The sequence below is a fragment of the Pocillopora damicornis genome, chromosome 4, assembly GCF_964200805.1.
Source record: "Pocillopora damicornis chromosome 4, jaPocDami1.2, whole genome shotgun sequence".
NCBI classification, from domain to species: Eukaryota; Metazoa; Cnidaria; class Anthozoa; order Scleractinia; family Pocilloporidae; genus Pocillopora; species Pocillopora damicornis.
Genome location: NC_142673.1, coordinates 26,300,686 through 26,321,222, shown reverse-complemented (window position 1 = coordinate 26,321,222; position 20,537 = coordinate 26,300,686). Strand labels below are relative to the sequence as shown.

At 41.0% G+C, this 20,537-nt stretch overlaps 2 protein-coding genes across 2 annotated transcripts; both read right to left on the bottom strand.

Moving 5' to 3' along the window:
- Nucleotides 1–12,288: 12,288 nt before the first annotated feature.
- Nucleotides 12,289–13,703, bottom strand: LOC149047439 (uncharacterized). Its single transcript, XM_089204263.1, has 3 exons — nucleotides 13,424–13,703; nucleotides 12,633–12,676; nucleotides 12,289–12,528 (listed from the first exon to the last, which is right to left on the bottom strand). Exons 1-3 carry the CDS (start codon nucleotides 13,701–13,703, stop codon nucleotides 12,289–12,291), a joined length of 564 nt encoding a protein of 187 aa, XP_089060389.1.
- Nucleotides 13,704–17,256: 3,553 nt separating this feature from the next.
- Nucleotides 17,257–20,462, bottom strand: LOC149047438 (uncharacterized). Its single transcript, XM_089205068.1, has 5 exons — nucleotides 20,309–20,462; nucleotides 19,744–19,848; nucleotides 18,643–19,134; nucleotides 18,402–18,432; nucleotides 17,257–17,758 (listed from the first exon to the last, which is right to left on the bottom strand). Exons 2-5 carry the CDS (start codon nucleotides 19,830–19,832, stop codon nucleotides 17,288–17,290), a joined length of 1,083 nt encoding a protein of 360 aa, XP_089061194.1. The 5' UTR covers nucleotides 19,833–19,848; nucleotides 20,309–20,462; the 3' UTR covers nucleotides 17,257–17,287.
- Between the last annotated feature and the right edge of the window lie 75 nt (nucleotides 20,463–20,537).

The following is a 20,537-nucleotide window of genomic DNA, read 5'->3' as shown; positions in this document are numbered from 1 at the left end:
TTCTTTGCCGAGCTCAAAACTTACCATCTCCCTTATTGTATTTACAAAAATGACGCTATCGACATTGCTGGTCCTAACAGTATGAAGGAAGCGTGTTATATAAACTTCGTAATAGATTTTGCACCGTAAAGTCTCTGACTCAGTGGTAGAGCATCGGAGCGCGGTATCCGAAGGTCTGAGGTTCGATTATTCATGGGAACTCAGAATTTTTTTCCTTTTTCCCACGCTCTTGACAGAACGAAGAACATCTTTCTCTTTTTTTTTTGTGTCAGATGTGCCCTACTTAAGAGGCCTAACAACGGAAATATTCGAGATGGACTAGGGGAGATGAGAGATGGTAAATTTTTAAGCACGGTAAAGAAATAGTGAACTATGTTTTTTCTTCGATCGGTTAAGGTTCACTGAACAATGTCGCTTAGTTGTTAATGCATGAGGGCCATCACGGCTGCCACGTTTTTAACCTCTTCGTTGAAAACTTTATTTATGCTTGTTCGTGTACTGCAATATTTCTTGCTTAATGGCCACTGCTTTGTATCTTATGCTGTTGCTGATAGACAAGCTGTTTTTCGGAGTCTTATTCGATTTGGAAGAGGATCTTTCAAACCTGATAACCATTCCACCGTCCATTATTTTCCCTGAGCAAACATGGCTAGACATGTATCTATCTTCCTTTGACTACGGACACCACCATCTATATGGATTTTGAACTTAACCCGGGTCCCGTTATTTCTCCGCGTTTTGCACATTATTTTTCGCTGTCTCGAGCAGATTACTCAGCGAAACTGAGCCATACTGATGTCACACATGGCAACATTTCGTCCGTATCTCCTGTTCATCGTTTTGTCTATGTGACTCTCCATACGGCACGTTATGATACGCCCGCACGCTAATGGCGTGACACGTTTTCCGCGTATAAAAATATTGTTGTTTATATCTGGCTAACACGGTAAAGCTTTGTTTCGATAACACGCTAGATTTTTTTTTTAACACGTCAAGTTCCTTTGTTCCTTAACACGCTAGCTTATCTTAAACAACCCAGCTTACTTTGTTACGATCTTGTGCGTTTGTGCCCTTTTGGATTTGTGTGTACGGAATCGACCTCGGAATTGGAAATATCGTGAAAAAAGAGCTGGTAAACTTTCGAAGGTGAAAGAGGCCAACGGAACTATGAAAATTCCATCAATCGTCCGCCGAAGAACATTTGTGAACAGTCGTTCGTTAAATAGGAACAGAAGATCGGTAAATTTGGCCAATCTAATATCTGTCGGGAGTGATGCCAGTGCGTATAATCATCGCGAGAGGGATTTCAATGTTAAGAGCTCTTACGTTGGACTTTTTAATTGACGTTCTATGTGCAACAAGGCTATTATTTTAAAGGATTGTTATCGAAGTATTATAACAGATTCAGATTCACCGTGACTACAGGCGGCCCAAGCTCCAACTGCGAGATGATCATCTTACGAAATAACCGGTCATGGCGAAATTATCATTTTATAATTTTAGCCGGGAGCTCTTGGACTGAGGCACTAAATTTTTCCCTCATAGCTTTTTTGCGACCTGCGCCGTGGACTTCCCCGCAAAGAAGGGACTGCCTCTAGTGGTAATGCTAGTTTGGTTCTGAAATGTTGATACATGTTTAAAGAATAGAAACCAATTTTTTTAAAACGGGTTTCTTATTATCACGTTGACCGAGCGCTAATCAATATGATATTCGATACGTTTTATTCGCCTTTTTCGTCACGAGACAGAATCATTTGCTAGGATTTAGCCGTTAAAAATGTTCAGAGAATCAATCATTGTGTTCTAAAAGCTTTTCCCTCCTATCTATTCTTTCTAACATTTATGAAGCTACTATAAACGCTACTATATAGGGGGGATCAGACTATATATACTATATATAAAGCTACTATATTCCGAGTTGGGGCACTGGGGTAGGACAGGTTGGACCTCAGCCTACCACGGGGACATGGACGACCCCGCCCACCAGAGTCTGGGGTGACACCTTTGGCAAGTGTTTACAGCCCCGCAGCCACCCCTGCTAGGGTTACAGCACAGGGCAGGTAGAGCTCGCTAGCCTGGAAAGGCAGTTTACCTAGGGGAAGGAAAACCCTTATCCCAAACCTCTGCTGCCTTGCGGCTATATCCACACATGGAAAAGGCTTCAGGAGTAAACCTCGAGGAAAAATCCGGAGTTGGAGTCCCTAAGGCAGCTCGAAGTTGAATTCAACCCGTGCTGGCAGCTCCTGCGACAGCACTGGTCCCAAATTGTAACGACCTTGTTGTTCCTTTGGCCCCATCAGTGACGTGGAGAGGGGGAACATGTTACATGGGCAACAGCTTGTTCTCCATAAAACACTGCCCAGGCTAGCATCCGCCTACACTACACACCAACACACCTCGCACTACACCTGGAGAGGACACTCCAGCTACGCCCATGGCGTAGACACAACACGGAGAATGGCAGTTTACCGGTGATAAGCTACTGCTCGATTGGCGTAGAGTGAAGCGCCAGGGGTCGTTCTCGTCGGTGGGAGGGATCTTCGAATCCCACTGGACAGCTACCGCCCGCCTCAAGCTGGGCAGCCCCCAGTCAATAAGGTGCTGTCCCGCCACGGTTTGCTTTCTTCATTGGGTGCATGGAGATTAGGAGATATCCAACAGGCAGACTGCAAACTTTGCACCAGGCAATAACAAAAATCATCAAAAGAAACCAGTCCTGAAACTAGGCTGCTGGAACGTTAGAACAATGCTGACGGGCCTCTCAGAAGACCTTCAGGACGTCAGCGACTCCAGGAAAACAGCCATCATTAACGACGAACTTAGGAGGCTTAATGTGGACATTGCCACCTTACAAGAAACACGACTTGCAGACTCTGGAAGACTGAAGGAGAAAGACTACACCTTCTTCTGGCAGGGGAAAAGCCCCAATGTACCGCGTCAGCATGGGGTGGGCTTTGCAGTGAAGAACAACCTGCTGAACATGGTAAAGCCAGGCAACAGCGGCTCAGAGCGACTCCTCACTCTCTGCCTGAACACCACGGCAGGCCCTGTAACTCTCGTCAGCGTGTATGCTCCAACACTCTCTGCTACACCTGAAATTAAAGACGAGTTTTATGATCAGCTCACAGCCACGATCAGCAACATCCCAAACAAAGAACAACTTATCCTTCTGGGCGACTTCAACGCCAGAGTAGGAGCTGATCAAAGATCATGGCCTTCTTGCCTTGGAAAGTTTGGCATAGGCAAGATGAACGACAATGGCCAGAGACTGCTCGAGCTATGCACCTATCACAAACTCTGCATAGCCAACTCTTTTTTCAAGACCAAACCTCAGCACAAGGTCTCTTGGAGACACCCGCGCTCAAAGCAGTGGCATCAGCTGGACCTTATCCTTGTCAGACGAACCGCTATTAAGAACGTCCTCCACACACGCTCTTACCACAGCGCGGACTGTGACACAGACCACTCCTTGGTGTGTTGCAAGGTCAGGCTCCATCCGAAAAGGTTCCACCGTGGCAAGAAGAAAGGGAGCCCTCGTATTGATGTCATTAAGTTGAGCCAGCCTGATCTTAAAGAGCAATTTGCTGAGAGGTTTGAGAATCATCTAGCAACATTACAGTCAGGGGACTCCGCAACTGAGAAGTGGACCACCTTACGGGATACTATGCACCGCACTGCCTTGGCCACCTTTGGAAAAAGTACCTCGAAATCGCATGACTGGTTCAAAGCTAAATCCGCTGTGATGACCCCCATCATAGAAGCAAAGCGTGCCGCTCTAACGGAATACAAGCGATTACCCAGCGAGAAAAATCTTCAGATTCTCCGAGCTATAAGGAACAAAGTCAAACACACTGCAAGACGCTGTGCCAACGACTACTGGACCGAACTCAGCGAAGCCATCCAGACTGCAGCAATTACTGGGAACATAAGAGGGATGTATGAAGGCATCAAAACATCAATAGGTCCAATCCAGAACAAGACAGCTTCCCTTAAATCCACCTCAGGGGAAGCCATCACAGACAAGGGACAACAGATGGAGAGATGGGTGGAACACTACTCTGATCTCTATTCAAGACAGAATGTAGTAACATCATCAGCCCTTGATGCCATAAAATGCTTACCTGTAATGGAAGAGCTTGACAACGAACCCACTAATGACGAACTCAGCAAGGCTATCAACAGCTTGGCCTCAAGGAAAGCTCCAGGCAGTGACGGGATCCCCCCTGACCTGATCAAACACTGCAAGACTACACTATTACAGCCTTTACATAATGTCCTATGTGCGTGCTGGAAAGAAGGGGCCGTACCACAAGACATGAGGGATGCTAAGATCGTTACCCTCTACAAAAACAAGGGAGATCGCAGTGACTGCAACAACTACAGGGGCATCTCCTTACTCAGCGTTGTGGGCAAAGTCTTTGCTCGGGTTATTTTGGTAAGACTTCAGAAACTGGCTGAACGTATCTATCCAGAGTCACAGTGCGGCTTTCGAGCAGAAAGATCAACGATAGACATGGTATTCTCCCTCCGCCAGCTTCAGGAGAAATGCAGAGAGCAGCAGATGCCTTTGTACATTGCCTTCATCGATCTGACCAAGGCGTTTGACCTTGTAAGCAGAGAGGGTCTCTTCAGAATTCTATCTAAAATTGGCTGCCCCCCTAAACTACACAGCCTGATTGAGTCCTTCCATGCCAACATGCAGGGGACTGTGCAGTTCAACGGCAGAACCTCTGAGTCATTCAACATCAACAGCGGTGTCAAACAGGGCTGCGTACTTGCCCCAACCCTTTTCGGAATCTTCTTTGCCTTCCTTCTGAAACATGCATTTGGCGCATCGAAAGAAGGGATCTACCTGCATACAAGATCAGATGGCAGGCTTTTCAATCTTGCCCGTCTCCGAGCAAAGACCAAAGTGCGTGAAGCCCTGATAAGAGACATGCTATTTGCTGACGATGCAGCAGTAGCCTGCCATACTCAGCAAGCACTTCAGTCACTCATGGACCATTTCTCTCAGGCCTGCAAAGACTTTGGGCTTACCATCAGCCTGAAAAAGACTAAAGTCCTGGAACAAGGAACAGAAACACCACCATCCGTTACCATCGACGATTACGAGCTCGAAGTGGTCCATCATTTTACGTATCTAGGCTCCACTGTCACTGACAATCTCTCCTTAGACTTCGAGCTCGACCAGAGAATTGGAAAGGCGGCTGCCACACTTGCACGCCTCACTACACGTGTGTGGTCCAACCCCATGCTCACAGAGAAGACCAAGATGGCAGTATACAGCGCTTGTGTCATCAGTACACTGCTATACGGCAGCGAGACATGGACGATGTACGCCAGACAAGAAAAACGCCTGAACACCTTCCACATGAGAAGCCTCCGCCGCATCCTGGGAATTTCGTGGCAAGACAAAGTCCCAAACACAGAGGTCTTGTCTCGTGCGGGCCTGCCAAGCATGTCAACCTTACTCAGGCAACGTAGACTCCGCTGGCTGGGCCACGTTCATCGCATGCCAGACGGCCGCATCCCCAAAGACTTACTGTATGGTGAACTAGCCACTGGAAGTAGACGCAGAGGACGCCCACAGCTGTGATACCGAGATGCTTTGAAGCGTGACATGAAGGCTGTAGGAATTGACACAGAGACCTGGGAAAATCTCGCAGCTGATCGGTCACAATGGAGAGGAGCCGTTACAAGGCACCTCAAAACAGGAGAAGAGAAGCTGACACAAGCTGCCACAAGGAGGCGGACCCGCAGAAAACTTCGTATCAGCAATGTCCAACAAACAGCATACACGTGCAGCACTTGCGGCAGGGACTGCCATTCACGCATTGGCCTTCACAGTCATAGCCGCAGATGCTCCAGCCAAACACACAATTAGGATGCTATACCCATGGTCGACCCTGACCGATGGAGGCCTACACATAAACGGTTGGAGTTTTCTCAACAGACTAATTTGCATAATCTGCTGTCACGCTAGCAAAATGACCAAACGTTTGATGGTCTGGTCTGGACTTAAGAAATATCACCCAAGAAAGAAAGAGTACTTTTGGCCTATTTCAGAAAGCTGTCTGACCGGCGTTTCTGAATAAATTATGTTGAGCCTCTAAATATCAAAACTGAAATGCTTTCCAAACCCCTTATATATCGCAAAATTTAGGAATACAAACGATTTCTTGCTGCATGTAGTGTGTTGCGAGCGGCGAGCTTGTCAACTTTTGAAATTTTCGATGTCACAAGAGATCAAAAAAGGACCTTTTGCAGCCTTGATTATTGAGACCTTTCAAAATTTTTTTTAAACGTATTTCCAGAAACTAATGGGGTTTTATTTACTTACTACCTAAGATAGTTTTAATCGGAAAAGTTTGAGGTAAACATTTTTCCGATGCGAAACGCCTCGGACCGCTCTTAAAGAGATCGCCACTTTAAAGTTAAACATTAATGGCCCCAACTCTAAAGGATTGGTGACTAATACCATGATTTACATGATGCTTACGGAACCCAAAGCGTCACCAGTATGATAGAACACCCACTGATAGAAAATACGAGAAGCCAGTTTTGTAAAACTACTAATATAAAAGAAAAAAAAAGCCTTACACCGTTGTGTAGGGTGATTTAACATCCAGTTCTAGTTCCAATCTCCTATTCAAACCTTGAACTGTGCAGGAGCCATCTTCAGTCTGATCTTTTCCACAGGAGTTAAATCAGTGAGAGTATTTTTTAACCTTTTTGGTTTCTCCCTCAATGGCACCACCGACGCAGGGGCTAAACTTGTCGTACAGTTTACGAGCTTTGTCGTACCTATTGGCCCAAGAATCGAAACTGAGACCTTTGCTGCCACATTCTTTCTTAAGCTCTCTAAGTTTCTCGCTCTTCATCTCGTCACAAGATTTTCCGCCAGAGCGAAAGTGTATTTATAAAATATTTCTGCTTCGCAATCTGATCTAATTGTCGCCCAACTGACTTTTCGAATTTTGACGATTTCATGCAACCATTCTGGTACTACTTTCGCCAGTTAAAAAATCGGCAAATTAGATTAAATGAAATAACTTAACCAATTGATAAAGATTATGGATAGCAAATAATTCATAAAAACAATGGCTTTAAACTTCAAAGTTCAGTAGGCCTAAGTATTGTACAAGTGCCATTAGGTTACATGTTCAAATTCTTTCGGAGTCAAAAGTTTTTTTCAGTCTCCTATTGACAAAATGTCGCAAAAGTTACAAACATCAAGCATTACAAAATGCATCTTGTATTTTTTTTCTCAGATAATATCAGCTTTTTCTTTCTCATTTGCAAATGCAGTTTTCCAGTTTCTCTTGTAAACTTTTTTGTTCCATGAGGCGTCAAAAGACAAATATGTGCTGTGAAACTTGGACAAAAAGACTAAGAAAAGATAGAGGAATTTCAAAAATTGAATTGACATTTTTATTATACATTGGGAGATGATGCATGCAAAATGAAAGGATACCAATTAAAACTTTGAAAGTTTAAACTAAGAACAAAATTGGGCCTCTTGTTTGCTCGTTACAAACACGTCTCTTCTGACATTTCTAAATTAAATTACTAATTAATTTCTGATCAAGGTTTTCACACAGTTTCTTGTGGATAAATTGACCAGAAGAGAAAAATTACAAATGACTTAGGACAAAGATAAAAGATGTTGCGGGTGCGTTTAAATGAAAACATCTGAATCTGCGGCTCAAAGTTTTCATCGAACGGCTGGGCCCCATAGATCCTAAACTGAGTTTCTACTTGTGTGACAGGTGTTGTGTGCTACTTGAATCGACTCAGCAATAAATTTAGATCTCCTGTGTAAGTGAGCTGTGTAGATTTTCCCTAACTGTTCCTATTGCGCAACGTTTTTTTTTTATCATCTATTTGTAACTTCGTGGAACTCTCTTAGTCTCAATACCAGAGCAAATAAAACGTTCACCTGTTTTGAGCGCAAGCGCTTAACGGGAGCTGTGCCACATCGAAGAAAATCGAAGACTGCAATAATTTTACCTAAACATTTTAATGTCAACAACAGCATATATACCTATATATATAAGTATTTAAAGATACAATTTTATGTGTAAAGTAGTCTATTCCAAATAAAAATCTATTCTATTCTTTCTTTATAATTATTGTAATTAACTTTTTTCTTCAGCTATTGTAAATGCTGCACTCTACTGCGCATGCATGCGCTTAACTGTGCTGTTTTGTAGCGAACGAGAGTTAACAAATAAAACAGTTCCATCCTCACCATCCTCTGATACCAAAGTCGTGAATTTGCTAGAATTGCAGCGTTTGCATCACAAACTATCTGCAGAAGCCTTAACAAATAAGTTGGACCGATCAAAGGGGTTGTTGGTTTGGCTACCAGCAAATTTTTGTCCGTTGTTCAAGACTCTACGGTCAGGTTTTAAAATTTTTGTTAGTTCCATATATCAGTTCCACTTTAATGAAAATCGCGTCGCTAGTTTCAGATTTTCAAGAAGCCACTGACAATCTTCACTTTCAACACTCACGACGCTCGAAAGTGATTTGGTAACTGTGTGTAAAGTTTTGAATGAATACCTTGCAGAAAAACTTTTGTTTTTCAAAGAGAAGAAATCTCTTCACCTTCACCTTTTCACGCAAGCATCCGACCTGTGTTATTTATTCTTCTATATTTGAGGTGAGGATTTACTTAGAGATAAAGTCGAAAAAACCAAACAAACAATGCCGTTTTTACTCAAAAGATGGTCATTTTGACACGAAAATGTGGCGCCCATTCGCAAACGGTATAATCTTTGAAATGGGCTTCTGATGAAGAACACTTTAGAAGTGTAAAGATTTGGAACTCAGGGTGGAAATCTGGGAGCAAAGTTTATTGGAGCAGCTCCCTCCCTCCCTTCGAATCGACTCCATATCTTAGACTGATTTTAGCATGCCATTTTGATCACATCATCCCTCTCCATTACGGGTACAACCCATGAGGGGACATATAGCGCTCGTGACAAAGCAAACAACATCTTTCTCTATTACTTAACCGAGCTCAAAACTTATCATCTCTCTTATTCTATTTACAAACATGACGCTATGGAAATTGCTGATCTTAGCAGTATGAAGGACGCGTGTCATATGAACTTCGTAATAGACCTGGCTCACCGTGAAGTCTCTGTGGCTCAGTGGTAGATATCTGAGCGCGGAATACGAAGGCCTGAGGCTCGATTCCTCATGGGGACTCAGAACTTTTTCTTTGTCCCAAGCTCGTGAGAAAACGAAAAACATCTTTCTCCACTCTTTTCTTGTTAGACGTGCCCAGTTTAAGAGGCCTGACAACAGAAAAATTCAAGATGGAGTGAGAGAGATGATTTTGTGAAAAGTGTTTTTTCTCCTTGTCACAACCGTGTGACAAAGAAAATATTCTGTGTACCCATGACCGTAGACCTTTAGATTCCGCGCTCCGATACTCGACCACTGAGCCCCAGAGACTTCATGGTATATAAGGCCACTATGCATAATGGAGAATTTAAATTTTTAATATAAAATTTCGCGTGATATATTTATTGTATTCCTTAGTAATTTGGATATGAACTTCTGTAATTGCTTCTTTGCATCTTTTTCTGCAGCTTGAGTCATAGCTTTTAGACAAGGATGAGGAAAGAAACAAAAAGGAATGCTATGACCAGAAACTTCTCTAGCTGGTAGAACCAATAGTACATCTGTATCAGGAGGAGTTGGCTCCAATTCCTGAGACATGAAAACCTCGACATTGCAAGTTTAAGTTAACGCGCACAACAGCTAGCCAATGACTGTAATATGGTTTGTAATGCGGCAGAATTTCAAGAAGTGACCAACAGTATTTCCAAAGAGAATTTGTTGGATCACAAAATATTCCTACATTCAGTATTCCTACACTTTTATCTTCGAACGAAGTAAAGTACGACCCATCTGAATCTCAAGAAAGCAGAATATCCTGGAGACACACACCAAAAAACAATTTTGTTTTATAGTAAATGAACATTGGGCTTTAGAATGGTATATATAATAATAGATATATCGAAGAATATTAGTTTCGTCAGAGAAAAAAAAAAGTGCAGTTGCAGCAGCAGTGTGTAATCAGTTGAACGATCATCTTGACAGTATCCGTCTTTACGAAATATAGCCCGTTTCTATGAAAGAAGAAATATAAGACGGCAAAAGGTAGAAGACCCATTTATAGCCAGGTTCTTCTGCCATTCAAAAAGAATGGATAGTTTTAATTTCACCAATCCCTGAAAAAAGTTTCGTTAGAGTCGTTAAAATGGCTGCTTTGCCACCAGACCTTCGTTCAAATGACTCACCCACGGGATTGGTGACTGTGAATTGCTCCCTATGACATTTTAACCCCGTGTAGGGTCACACAAATCGATTGTAGGTAATTTGAAACTTAATTTGAAGCTTACAAGAGTGTATGCGAGGCGAACTTTGCATAATAATGCCTCATCTGAATGATCTCAAGGTTTGACGACGGAGTTTAAAAAAATGAATAAATGTAGCAGGGTCTTCATTTGAAGAAGACTGCCTTAATTAAAAAACTCGACGTTTCTCCAAACCTTCACATGTCAAATTTGTTCGAAAATGATTTTTTGTTTTCTCGATCAAATCCAAGTCAATCACTTAAACTTAGTTTTCCCAAAAAAAAATTTTCAGGAAAATCCTGCCGAGCAGTCGAATTATTCAGAAAAGGTATTTCGTTGAGCTCACAAACTGTCAGGTTGTTAGAGATCTCCCGAGAGACCTTTTCGCGGTAATCAGTTCCACCGGGATCCGGAGATCCTATTGCCTTTGGTTGAACGCTCGTCTTTGTCGACACTCGCCTTTAAATGCTGCTTTTTTCGAATGTAGACGAGTTAACTTCTCTTCATGAAACCATGATTAAAAAGAAGATAAAGTCCTTATATAAAACCAAGTAAAGCCAGGATCGAACACGCGCAGAATTTGGAAACGTTCTGATGACAAAACTAGACATGGTGCCGAGGGTCCAGAGTTACATGGGGTTGTGGTTTCCCTATAATCGTACATGTAACGTACGAGTGATGTCATTCATGTTCAATACCTTAGCAAGCCCTGTGAATACTTTCGTCTCAAACGAAACGCGTGGAAGATTATTTTAGTTCGTTGTTCATTGTTGCTCACTAAAACAACAACAACAACAGCAACAACAAAAACAGATTTTGTCGGGGTGCGTTAGAAGGTTTGTCCCCTTCGGCCAAAATGTTTGTCGCCACAAATCATTCACACATGTTAAGTATCGGTTATGACAGAAAAATTGTCAAAAGGAAGAATCGTTTTTGCCAATGCAGCTAGGCCCTAACTGAAAAAATTGTGACTGAGAAGCTACCACTTTACGGCGATGCACCAACTTGCTTGTTGTCAACGTCAGTAACTCCAAGATAGTACAGATTGGCGGCTTACAGCGAGAGTCATGGGTCACACAATTCTAATTACTTGACAGACGTCCTAAGTGACGTAAGAAAGGTTTTTTACTAAAGTGGTTTCCACGAGCAAAAGTTTCAGGGGAATTTAAAACATTTGTGCGGGTTGTGCAAAGTTATCACCTGCAAATGAGAGAACGCTTGAAAGAAACCATTAAGGAAATATTTCTAAAAAAATCGCGTGAATAAAAAGGGGTTTTTTCAAAAACATGAATGAGTTCTAGTGATGTGTCTTATCGCACAGTTAGCCAAATCCAAACCTTATTACTTTCCAAAGTTGTTTTCTCCTCACGCAGATGGCGAGAGGTGCCATCGGAGGTTGATACAAAGTTTCCTTTGTCTGAATATTACCGGGTCTGCTCTATGGTCTTTTATTACACTGAATGCTTATTTAAAATGCGATTTATACTGCGTGGTATGAGTAAAGCAAGATTTAAATGAGTCACAACTATTTTCAAGCACATGGTATTAGAGATAGTATTTGCAATAAGTGCCGAGAAACGCATTTTTCCCTACAATGCGAACTGACGAGAAGAACATGAGTAAACATATAAATGAAAATTATAAAATTTGCATTATAAGATGATTTTGTTTGGTTGAGACTTAATTGTTTGATGACAAGGCATAGAACCGAGTGTCTTAAATCTTCTCTACGACAACATTTTTCCGGCCTCAGAGAAATCTGCTTCCTTGGTTTCGGAGGAACCATCGTTGCCTTTGATAACATAAGTGGGTGTTTTTATAGTGTAAACAGTGCCATCACTGTTTTTACACTCGCCGACAACCTGAAACACTGATACTTCGTCTCCTGGCTCAATACCGATGGATATTTCACTAGTCACTTCCTGACATTCCGTCCTAGTAGTAGACAAACTCCAGTTATGCTCCAATGTTTCTGATGCGCCGAACTTACGTCAAAAAGTTTCATCACGCTAAATCCGACTTCCCCTGATACAGTTGGACTTGAACTTCCACCACTGGACGTAGACTTGGAAGAAGACATTCCTTTAGTTATGGTGATCTTTTTAGTAGCTTTTTCAGTGCGATGCTTGTTTATTACTTTTTGCCAGAAGACAAGCTGTCAAAAAAAAAAAAAGATGTCCTACATAAATTTGCATTTTTATTACATAACCTTTGCTGCTTCTCCCTTTCCTTGCTAGTTAGTTTTGCTCCAATGCCTACTATGCCCAAAATCACAAGGAAAACTGAATGACGCAAAGAAGGATCTGAAAGAAGACAAAATCCCATTTATTAGTAACTTTTTGTGCAAGTTTTCTTAACGCTTAGTTTTTTCTTCAAAGAAAACTGTGTAGGGAAGTGGCGATCGCAGCAGACTCGCAGAACCGCTTTGGTTATCGGCCAGATTTCTCCCTCGATAGTTCCGAGTTTGAATGTTTTTGTAAATACTGAGTGAAATCGTCTGACTCTAATCCTGTCAGAGAGAAAATAATTGACCTTATTACGTTTGATTTTGATCAATTGTTATGTGTTATTTGAATTGGGCGAGGATAAACGAGCCAGTGCAGCCAAGTGCACTTCAACAAACAACATGGTAAGGTTTTGGTAGATATGTTGTACAGAGGAAACCAAACTAATGACTAGCCAGGGGCAAACCAACCAGGCGTAGAATCCTGCAAATTGATTTCACGGAGAAGTATGAAGAAAATGCTTTTTCTGGTTGTTTATCTGCTTTTTCGAGGATCATCTTTGCCTCTGAGCAAAGAAGGCAGATCATTAGCATACCTTTTCTTTCGGTTTACAATCTATGGCGCACTTTTATTTAGGAAAAAAAATAAAGAGGAGTTAACTGATTAAAAGATAAATGTTTATGGCCCTAACTCGTAGGGATTGGTGACTAATGCAATGATTTACATGATGCTTACGGAACCCAATTGCAAAATGTTACCAGAATAATGAAACAACTACTGATGGAAAATTCAGAGAGTGCAGTTTTGTTAAAATAAAAAACTTACACCGCTGTGTAGGGTGATTTGACGTCCAACTCCATATCCAATCTCCTATCCAAGCCGCTGACTGTGCAGGAGCCATCTTCAGTCTGATCTTTCCACAGGAGTTGAAGCAGTGACAGTATTTTATAACCTTTTTGGTTTGGTCCTCAATTTGTTTACTGAAGCAGGGGCTAAACCTATTGAACAGTTTAACAGCTTTGTAGTATCTTTTGGCCCAAGAATCAAAGCTGAAACCTCTGGTATCACATTCTTTCTTCAGCTCTCCCAGATTCCTACTGTTCATCTCGTCACAGGTTCTTCGGCTAGCGCGATCAAAAGCACACGAGCCGAAGATACATCTTCCCCAGTTAAGAGCAGCCTCTGCGCAATCGCTTTTAGTTCCACACTTTAGCCCATGCCCCCACGAGTTGGCTGCTATTCAGCAGTAAGGGCTTACACGAGATCCGGGAGACAACTGGCAAGAGCCTGTCATGGTACAATAATCCTCAAAGCATTTGAAATTACAGTCACTCCATCAGAAGCCTACTCTGAAGGAGAGAACGAATAAAACTGTCCAAAGGCAACTTAACAATTTATATGACTATGAACACTATATATATGCTATTCGCCTGCCGGGAAGTCGGTATCGGGAAAAACTGTGCCAGAGGTCTTGAGTAATTTACTGTAATTACAGTAAGACTTTCCATAAACCGAACCATTTTTGAGCGAGTAAATGGTTGTTAAAATAGAGTAATGCAAATTAAAGAGAGAGGCTTTACCGAAACAATTTCATTTTCGTAATGATGATGAAGATTTAACAAGCTTCCAATAAAGTTTGGAACATTATTTTTTCAAGTACCTGTCACAATCTGACACTTGACAATTAGAGAGCGCGTAAGAAAAAAAAAACGCAAGTACATTTTTGAAAAAACAACGGAACTAGTTTGGCAAGGACTGTCACGACAATATTTTTTTCAAAAGCAGTCAATGATCTTACGGGAAGTATTGTTCAGTCTCATCGACGATTAATTAATGTACGAAGATTTACCTCTGTTCAGTGAGTAAATGGCAAGGAAAGTAATTGTAAATTAATTCAAATTTTTTATTTTGAGGTTGTGAGAGTTTGCTCGTTTGTTTACTGCAACGGTGTGTGTAAATCTGGTCTTTCCTCCTTAAAAACTAAATTCGAATGAGGCACTTCAACTAGACACAAGGGGATTTAATGCGGCTTTTTTCTTTGAATTCCTCCTGTTTCTGTTGTGCAATTTATGATACAAATGTTCAAATTGAACGGACTTGGAAGGACTCACCGAGAGCGTCTTTGTAATAGAACTGAAAACGTCGTTCGCCCTTTCATTACTGACAAATTGTTTGAGAGAATTCAGATATTAAATGAATGAAGGTTCCATCGATTAATTAAATTGCAAACAAATACCTCACTTTTTAATTCTCCAGGTACTTTTTGTGAAGGATTAAAATTAATTGCAAACGCTTTTTAGGCCGCTCGTCAATCAATTCAATAACACTTTTGTTAATACAAATTCATTTTGAAACCAACATTTTTCTGTCAACCAAAGTGATTTGAGAGAGAAAAAAAAGGATTAATAAGTTATTTATCGCCTTGAGGTGGTGACCGACTTTTTTTGCGTAAAAATACTGCCCAGCCGGAAAAATTAGGTATATTTATGAAAAATAGCAACGGTAGGGATGTGGGGATGTACTCGGCGACTCACGAAACTGTTACCGTTGCCCGTGAGCAGAGATAGGAAAAACACGGACCGCGTTAAGAACCAATCAGATTGCAAGATTGACGTGCCCCCTGAGGAAGAAATAAATATAGATCATATATGTGAACCGCTGATTAAGAAAGGAATATAAGCGATCTTCGGATTTATGAACACTACTGAAGCAGTAGTGAAAATAAGGCCTGAAATAAGTTCAGGCCTGTACGGGATTTGAACCCATTTGAAACCGGTGCAGTGCCCTACCAGCTGAGCTAATAAGCCAAGTGGGAGCTGGTCATTATGTTGGTTCGCAATAAACCCTAATGAGTCTTAATCTTCTGTTCTGTTTTCTGCTCTCTCGAAGTACTTCGAAATCGATCAATCTCAACAGATTTTAATGTGTACTTTATAAAGCACTTCTAATATATTTCTACTTCGCAATCTTATCTAATTGTTTCCCAGCTGAATTTGGTTATGAGACTGAAAAGAACTTATTCACAAGACTTTGAGCTGACCACTTTGACGTCACCAATCCCTGATAAAAGTTTCGTTAGAGCCGTTAAAATGGCCGCCTTGCCACCTATCCTTTCGTTTAATTGACTCACACGGGATTGATGACTTTGAATTGCTCCTTATGACACTTTAAACCCATGTAGGGTCACCCAAATCAATTTTAGGTAGTTTGAAGCTTAATTTGAAGCTTACAAAAGCAAGTGTGAATGTGTGGCGAACTTTGCATAATAATGCATCATCCGAATTTTCTCCAGGTTTGACAACGGAATTAAAAAAAAATGAATAAATGTAACAGGGCCTTCATGTAGACGAATTAACCTCTCGTCATGAAACCATGCTTAGAAAGAGGAAAAAGTCCTTAAATAAATGTTCTGATGATAAAAGTAGATATCGAGCTATCGAGGGATTTGTGATTTGCCCATAATTGTGTGTAACGAACGAGTGATGTCATTCATGTTCAACACCTTAGCCTCAAACGAAACGCGTGGAAGATTATTAAGTCGTTGTTTATTGCTGCTCATCAGTTTTTCATTAAAAAAAAAAACCAACAACAACAGATTTTGTCGGTGGTGCGTTAGAAGGTTTGTCATCTTCGGCCAAAAAGTTTGTCGCGACAAATCATTCGCACACTTTAGGAATCGGTGATGACAGAAAATCTGTCAAAAGGAACAATCGTTTTTGCCAGTGCAGTTAGGCCCTTACTGAAGAAAACGTGACCGGGAAGCTACCACTTTACTGCGATGCACCAACTTGCCTGTTGTGAACGTCAGCAACTCTACGGATACTACAAGCTGGCGGTTCACAGCGTGAGTCATGGTTCACACAACTCTAACTTCTTGACAGACGTCCATATAGCTAGAAGGCGAGAGGACCTAGGAAGCCACCGAGCTTATGTGAGGCCGCCTTTTTTATATTAATAAATAAAGTGAAGAAAAAGTGCTGCGAATGTGCGCTAAGCCAGTTCAGTGATTACTTAAGTAAAAACTCTTGGATTTTCGTCTTAAAGCTAAGAAGGTTTGACGAACGAGTGATTGAAACAGGAAGAGAGTTCCAAATTTTAGGACCTTGGTAGAGAATTGTAAATTGCTTGAGATTTGTACGGCACAAATGCGTTCGATAATTACTGGCTGTTCTGGTACCATAGTTGTGAATTTGGCTATTCCGGCGCCGTTACAAAAAGATTTAGAAGCAATGGAGGCAATAAGTTATTTCCATACAATAAAGAAATCGCGAATAAAAAGGGATTTTTTTCAAAAATGTAACTTCTAGAGATGTATTTCATCGCACATTTAGCCAAATTCAAACCTTATTTTATACTTTCTAAAGTTGTTCTCTCCCTGTCCAGAAGGTGACAAGTGCCACCAGAGGTTGATACAAAGTTCCTTTCGTCTGAATATTACCGAATCTGCTTTATGGTCCTTTATTACACTGAATGCTTATGTAAAATGCGATTTATACTCTGTGGTATAGGCAAAGCAAAAGTTAAATAAGTCAGAACTATTTTCAAGTACGTGGTATTAGCGATAGTATTTGCCATGAGCGCCGAGAAACGCATTTTTCCTTACATAGCGAACTGGAGAGAGAATATGAGCAAATATATAAACGAAAATGATAAAATTGGCATTATAAGATGATTTTATTTGGTTGAAACTCAGTTGTTTGATGATGAGACATAGAATGTCTTAAATCTTCTTTTCGACAACCTTTTTTCGGCCTCAGAGAAATCTGCCTCCTTGGTTTCGGATGAGCCATCTTTGCCTTTGATAACATAAGTGGGTGTTTTCACTGTGTAAACAGTGCCATCACTGTTTTTACACTCGCCAACAACCTGAAACACTGATACTTCGTCTCCTGGCTTAACACCGATGGATATTTCACTGGTCACTTGCTGAAATTCCGTCCTAGTAGTAGACAAACTCCAGTTATGCTCTAATGTTCCTGATGCGCCGATCTTTACGTCAAAAAGTTTCATCACGTTAAATCCAACTTCCCCTGACACAGTTGCACTTGCACTTCCACCACTGGACGTAGACTTGGAAGAAGACATTCCCTTAGTTATGATGACCTTTTTAGTAGCTTTTTCAGTGGGATGCCTGTTTATCACTTTCTGCAAGAAGACAAGCTGTGGAAAAACATGGTTATACGTTCATTCGCATTTTTATTGTATATTCTTTGGTGCTTCTTCCTTGCCTTGCTATTTATTTTTGCTCCCATGACTACCATGCCCAAAGATTGTAAGACAAATGGAATGGCGCAAGGGAGGATCAGAAAGAGGACAAACTCCTATCAATTTGAAACGCTCTGTGCACATTTCTTAACGTTTGGTTTTTCCTTAAAGAAAACCGTGTGGGAGAGGGGTGATTTCAGCAGACTCGCAGAACCGATTGGGTATTGGCCAGACTTCCCTCCCGATAGTTTGAATGTTTTTCTATTATGCTTGTAAATACCGAGACAAATTGTCTTACTCCAATCCTGTCAGGAAAAAATTACTGGAAGTTGTTATGTTTGATTTTGATTATTTGTTATAAATTATTTGAACTGAGCGCGGATAAACGAACCAGTACAGCCAAGTACACTTCAACCAACAACATGGTGAATGGTGAGCCTAATGCTAGCCAGGGGCAAACCAACTAGGCGTAGAATCTTGCAAATTGAGAAAGGCACAGATAATTGATTTTAAGGAGAAGTATGAAGAAACTTCTCTTTCTGGTTGATCATCAGGATCATTTTTACCTCAGAGTAAAGAAGACAGACAATTAACATACCTTTTCTTCCGGTTCACAATCTATGGCGCATCTTTATTTTAGGAAAAAGGAAGAGGAATTCAATGATCAAAAGCTAAATGTTTATGGCCCCACCTCCAAGGGATTGGTGACTAATGTAATGATTTACATAATGCTTACGGAACCCAAAACGTCACCTAAACGATGGAACAGCTACTGATGGAAAATTAGAGAGTGCAGTTATGTTAAGCTACTGATAAAAAAGAGAAAATTAAAAACTTACACCGCTGTGTAGGGTGATTTGACGTCCAACTCCATATCCAATCTCCTATCCAAACCTTGAACTGTGCAGGTGCCATCTTCAGTCTGATCTTTTCCACAGGAGTTGAAGCAGTGACAATATTTTATAACCTTTTTGGTTTCATCCTCAATGGCATCACCGACGCAGGGGCTAAACTTGTCGTACAGTTTACGAGCTTTCTCGTACCTGTTGGCCCAAGAATCAAAACTGAAACCTTCGCTACCACATTCTCTCTTCAGCTCTCCAAGTTTCTCCTTGTTCATCCGGTCACAGGATCTTCCACTACCGCGATCAAAAGCACATGAAAGGAAGACACAATTTCCCCAAGAAAGAGCAGCGCTTCTGCAATCACTTCTAGTTCCACACTTTAGCTTATGCCCCCACGAGTCGGATGCTATCCAGCAGAAAGGGCTGAAACCAGCTCCGGGAGACGACCGGCAAGAGCCTGTCATGGCACAGTTTCCCTCAAAGCACCTGGAATTACAATCATTCCATCAAAACCCTACTCTGGAAGAGAGAACAAATAAAGTTGTCCAAAGACAACTTAAAGATTTACATGTCTGTGAATATTTAAAGATCATATATGTGAACCGCTAATAAAGAAAGGAATATAAAAGCGATCTTCGCAGTAATGAAACTGAAGCAGTATTGAAAATAAGGCCTGAAACAAATTCAGGCCTGTACGGGATTTGAACCCATTACCTCGACGAAACCGGTGCAGTGCTCTATCAACTGAGCAAACAAGCCAAGTGGGAACTGATCATTATGTTGATTTGCCATAAACCCTTGGAGTAATGAATGGATGACTGTGAATATTGGAAACCATATATGTGAGCTGAGGATTACGACGTGAATACGAAAGCGATCTCCGCAGTATGACACTACTTACGATCCCTTTATATGCTAATAAGTATCAATCTTCTGTTACATCTGTTCTCTGCACTCTCAAGATACTTCAAAATGGATCAATTTAAACAAATTTTGTTGTTTTGTTTTATATGCAGTTCTAACATATCTCTACTTGGTAATCTGATCTAATTGTTGCCCAACTAGCTTTTGGTAATGAGACTGAAAGGAACTTACTCAAAAGACTTTGAACTGACCACGTTGCAAGACAACAGCAGCTGTATACCCAGGAAGAGGAGGTTTCCAATTGTGACGATTTCAACCATTCTGGTACTATTTACGCTAGTAAAAAGATCGGCAAATACAATTAAATGAATTAACTGAAGCGATGGATGAAAATTTTGGAAAGCGAAGAATTCGTAATGACATTGGCTTCAAACTTCAAAGTTCAGTAGGCTTGAGTATAGTACAAGTGCCGTTAGGTTACATGTTCAAATGCTATAAATTCTTTTGGAGTCAAATTTTTTCAATCTCCTATTGACAAAATTTCGTTATAAGTTAAAGCTAAAATTATAAACATCAAGCATTACGGGATGCATCTTGTAACTTATTTCCTCAGATACTTTTAGCTTCCTCTTTCTAATTTGCAAATGCAGTTTTCCAGCTTCTCTAGAAGACATTTTTGTTCCATGAGGCGCTAAAAGACAGCTATCTTCTTTTATACTTGTGTTTGCCTACTAATGCTTGACAGAAATGGGATAGGCGGCAACAAGAGGTTTAAACGAACTGGTAATTCACCCACCACTCCTGATGCCCAGATGTTTGAGGGAAAATCTTCACCAGCACTGTTCTCTATTCTCGGTGGATTTGCTTCTTCAGTTTAAAAGGCGAGCGCTTTCTCGTTTCTTTTTAGACTTACGGCATACCCCAATAATTTAAGGGTCATTAGACTTGTGGAATGAAAATGCTGGTAGCCACTTGAAATTATGATATTACAAACATAATTTGTAATTACTTTGAGAAATGAGGCA

Bases quoted from the DNA above. Each gene is read 5' to 3' on its own strand.
- LOC149047439 (XM_089204263.1), bottom strand. From the start codon at position 13,703: ATGAACAGTAGGAATCTGGGAGAGCTGAAGAAAGAATGTGATACCAGA. The intron at 12,677-13,423 runs GTAAGTTTTTTA...GTCTTCTTTCAG, and splicing joins AAATCACCCTACACAGCGGT to ATCCTTCTTTGCGTCATTCA. The intron at 12,529-12,632 runs GTAGGCATTGGA...TTTTTTTGACAG, and splicing joins TCCTTGTGATTTTGGGCATA to CTTGTCTTCTGGCAAAAAGT.
- LOC149047438 (XM_089205068.1), bottom strand. From the start codon at position 19,832: ATGGTTGAAATCGTCACAATTGGAAACCTCCTCTTCCTGGGTATACAG. The intron at 19,135-19,743 runs GTAAGTTCCTTT...TTGTAATTCCAG, and splicing joins GTCAGTTCAAAGTCTTTTGA to GTGCTTTGAGGGAAACTGTG. The intron at 17,759-18,401 runs GTATGTTAATTG...GTTTTTCCACAG, and splicing joins ATTGTGAACCGGAAGAAAAG to CTTGTCTTCTTGCAGAAAGT.